Source organism: Larimichthys crocea, chromosome XI (genome assembly GCF_000972845.2).
Source record: "Larimichthys crocea isolate SSNF chromosome XI, L_crocea_2.0, whole genome shotgun sequence".
NCBI classification, from domain to species: domain Eukaryota; kingdom Metazoa; phylum Chordata; class Actinopteri; family Sciaenidae; genus Larimichthys; species Larimichthys crocea.
In genome coordinates, this window is record NC_040021.1 from 502,924 (window position 1) to 507,306 (window position 4,383).

The window sequence follows — 4,383 nt, forward strand, 5'->3', positions numbered from 1 at the left end:
AAAATGGTCAACTGGACTGTTTTTCGCTTCCTCATGGCTCTCCCCTGGATCCAAACCAGAGATCTTAGGAGGCCTGCTGGGTCAGACAGACAACAGTCCAGAAAATCATCCAGAGAGCCTCAAGACCCTGAAGGAGATGAAGAGTGATCAATCTCTCCTGACAGAAGCATCAACATCTCCACTGTCTGATGGAGATGAACGATGACTCAGTCCATAGATATCCAAGAGTTCCTGAAGTCAGAGAACAGATCAGAAGAAACCTCCTGAGATCCACTGCTCAGCTCTGGCTACGGGTCAGATGTCAGAGGAGGTTCTGGATGAGTTGGACCCGGGAAGTACACACATCATGGGAGGGACGACAGAGATCTGATCCAGCTGTGAGAACTGCAGAAGGCTGAGTAAGTCCAGATGTGATTATACACATTATAAAGCAACGTAAAGCTGAAGCATCAGTATTAGAGTAAAGAAAACACTTTACACACATGCACAATATCAAACTTCAAACCTGAAAGTTTCTTAAACAGTATTAAAGCTGCTGATTGAAATAATTTCTAACATGTGTTTCAACAACAAACGTCTAGAAAAATCATTTTTTGTGTTTATTGCATACAGGCAGTGAACACAAGTACTTCTGTCATCTTCTAACTTCTTTGTTTGGCTGATGGAGGCTCCACACAAATCCGAAGAAAGGTGAAGAGGACAAGAGAAATGATGTGCGGGGGAAATAGATCATTGATTAATCTGTGCCAGGACCAATAAATAGAGTGAAGGGTTAAAAAATAAGACTTAGAGTTCATAAATGTAGCTTTCATTTCTTTGATCCAACGGTTGGTGTTGTGGAGAATCGCAAATCAATGGCACCCAGGTCAGGAGGGAAGAAAGTGTTCAGGAGCCTCTGATGTCTTCTGCTGTAATTATTGAAGCTTGATCAAGGAGAATCAGAGACACCTCACATCCAATCAGGTATGCATATGAGTCGCTCTCTATTCTTCCCAACTCATGTGGTGGCAGACTTTAAACCCGACAGATAACAGCACACATACTTAAGCCCAGAACTAGTCAGAGAGAATGTATTTCCCTGTTAGTGTTACTGTCAGACATTCTAGTCTGGAGACACTGTTGTCTGTTTATGTTCATGGAACGTCGAGGTTAGTGATCTATTCTGTCTTGGGAGCTTCTTTTCTCCCGACCAACAGTCTAAACCCTGAAAACATTGAATTAAGTGATATGAAATAGATAAAAGCAGCCAAATTCTTACATTTGGTCAAACAGGAAATGATGTGGGACTGTTTGTCTACAAACCTTGTGATCAATGGGACAGCTCGACTGAACAACTGACCAGCTGAGCTAACAGACGAGTTCATTTTTGTTTCCTACGGTTCATTGAGTAACAGTTTTGCGGACCCCCCCTTCTTTTAGAGATTTTGCCACCGCCAAGCCTAGTTTGGTCAAATCTTCATCTCTGCGCCTTCAACCAACTGACCTCAAACCAAAAACCTTCAGTACCAACACTAACCCACATTTCACGAAAACACTTCTCCGTAACGTCGCTGAGAAAAATGGCATGCAAAAGCGTACAATGGTGAGGAACCACAGGTCTCAGAGCAGTAAAATGATCTGATCTGTGTTGTTCCCAGCTGCGCAGCATCCACTGTTGCCACCATGGACATCAAGAGGCCAAAGTGTGCGATGGCGAGGATGTTGACTCCTTCCCTGTCTGTTCATGTGTGCGTCAAACATCACATGAATCCTGTCTGTTTACTAAAACACTATCTGAAGAAAAACAAAGGGCTGTCGTTATGCAAAACATTTATCTTGAAACAACAGCCACAACCTTCCCCCTTTTCACCCTGAGAACACGTCCCTGTCACATACACACCGTGGGACCAGACACAGTGTGAACTTCAAAAAAGACAAAATATTAAAGGCACTGTGAGGAAGTGACATCACAGTAACCACAGGAAGTAGACGCAGCAGCTCTCTACTAAAGCACGACTTTAGACAGTCCAGAGACAGAAGAAGAAGAGAGACAGAGAGTCACCATGGTCGACTTCAAATGGATTCTTATAGCGCTGCTTCAGTTTACAGGTAAGAATACATATATCACATATATTAAAAATAACTTGATCAATATTATTAAAGATATTTGATGAGCTCAGTTTGATTGAACTAAGACAACAAACTCTGCTGTTTGTTTCTAACATGCTGACTTCAGTGAATATGGAAGTGTATTGCTGCCATGCCAGACAACTTTTATCACGTGTCTCGTTATCACGTGATAAGTTTCTCGTTATAACCATAGACATATATACACAGACGCCGCATTGAGCGGGTTGGTCGTTGGTCGCGATACGTCAACGGGTCCGCCATATTGGATAAGGCAGATCTGACCGTAAATGTGTGTAACACTGGTACTGTGATGATAAATATTGAAATATTTATATTTAACATTTAATCTGTGTCTATAATAACCAGATCCTGAAATGTACTATATGTATACATATAGTATACACACACACACACACACACATACACACATATATATGTTTATGTATATATGTCTATGGTTATATGTTTATGTATATATGTCTATGGTTATATGTTTATGTATATCGGATCGGACAAACCTCCACAGTCAGCATGATAGAGAGAGAGAGAGAGAGAGAGAGTCAATGACTGTCTGACAGACATTTTCTCATTTGACTTTATCTTTCATCATTTTCTCTCGTCTTCTTAACAGCAGCAGCTGAAGGACTTCCCCCCTCCTTCACTGTCAGAGCTGGACAGGAAGTCACTTTGCCTTGTGGAAATGTGATAGACGATCAGAAAAACTGTGACAGTACAACATGGGTGTTCATTGATTCAAGTCAGAGAGCATCAGTAGAGCTGATTGACCATGGACAGATTGATAAATCTAAATCAGACAGACTGAGTGTTACACAGAACTGTTCTCTGGTTATAAAGAATGTCACAGATGAAGATGCTGGACTTTACTACTGTCAACAATACAAATCAGGACAAAGACAAAGACCAGTCTCTGATGTTTATCTGTCTGTGGTTACCAGTGAGTATTTCCATCATCATGTTTTCAGCTCAAACTGTGAAACATCACAATAATTATGATTATAGTGATGAAGTGAATTTTACTCTTGTTGTCTTTCTCTCACAATATCTCCATCTTCACCAGTGACTGAACACAAGATCACTGATCAGGTGGAGTGGTCCTGCTCTGTGTCGACATATAATGGATGGTGTTATTACACAGTGAAGTGGCTGTTTGTCGGTACCAATGTGGATAAATATCACAAAGATCTGCAGACATCACAGTCTGGCTGCTCTGCCTATGTGCGCCTACAGTCTTCTCATTTCATGCACACATCAAACTCTGACTTATTGAAGTGTGAAGTGACTGATGGTGACAAAGTGCAGCTGTTTCCCTTCAGACTTCAGCCCTCAGGTGAGAAACCAGGTGAGAATATGTTGAGCTGTTTAAAGTCACTTCAGACTGACGTGAATAATTACCTGAAATATTTGTTGATTTTATGGATTTGAAGTTTGAATATTACATCACAACACAAGTTTGTACTGAACACTTTGTTGAGTTGTTTTCATCTGTTCAGGTGACGACACGACAACAACAAAACCAAGACCAGAACCCACGACCAAACTACCACGAAAAAGAAAAACAAGAACAACTACTCCGACTCCGACTACGGCTACAAAACCCAAAACCAAACCAACACCAGCACCAACAACTGACAGCTGCATGAAAAGAGGAACCATCATGACAGCGTCTCCAATCAGTGATGATTCAGCAAACCTAAAATACAAAAAGTGACAAAGAGCTCTCAGTAATGTTAATGACAACGTGCTGCTACTTCAATAAAGACGGAGTGACTTCAGCTCTTATTCTCTGCAGCTTCAGCAGTGGCTTCATCTATACAAACTCATGTTGTGCAGCCAAACACAGATAAAAACCCACAGAAATTAATTTAAGATTCAACCCAAGATCCCAAAGTTTACAAAGATGACAAATATGTCAGGATGAATTTTGGGGAAATGTGAACAAAAGACATCAACAATATTTCTTTGAGGAAAAGTGGAGTTATAAAATGGAGTTATAAAAAATTATAAAAGCATGTTCAGTTTAAACTATTCAGTCAGTATAAGCATCATATATAACATACAGTATATCAAAATGTTTCAGGTTTGAAATGTGCAACTTAACATTGCTCTGCCACAGTCAATGGACTAAACCACAGAAGAAGAAAATAGACTTTAGCATTCAGATACTCAGTGTGGATCAGTATAATATCAGCCTGATGTCTGCAGTTTAGTGTCACCACAACTTTCACATCATATTAATCCCAGCACAGAAGGAAA

The 4,383-nt window shown here is 40.5% G+C and overlaps 1 protein-coding gene across 1 annotated transcript; it reads left to right on the plus strand.

Moving 5' to 3' along the window:
* Window positions 1-1,945: 1,945 nt before the first annotated feature.
* On the plus strand, window positions 1,946-3,838 carry LOC109136832 (uncharacterized). Its single transcript, XM_027284267.1, has 4 exons — window positions 1,946-2,088; window positions 2,741-3,064; window positions 3,188-3,469; window positions 3,621-3,838. The coding sequence occupies exons 1-4, from the start codon at window positions 2,043-2,045 to the stop codon at window positions 3,836-3,838; spliced, it is 870 nt and encodes a 289-aa protein (XP_027140068.1). The 5' UTR covers window positions 1,946-2,042.
* Window positions 3,839-4,383: the final 545 nt, after the last annotated feature.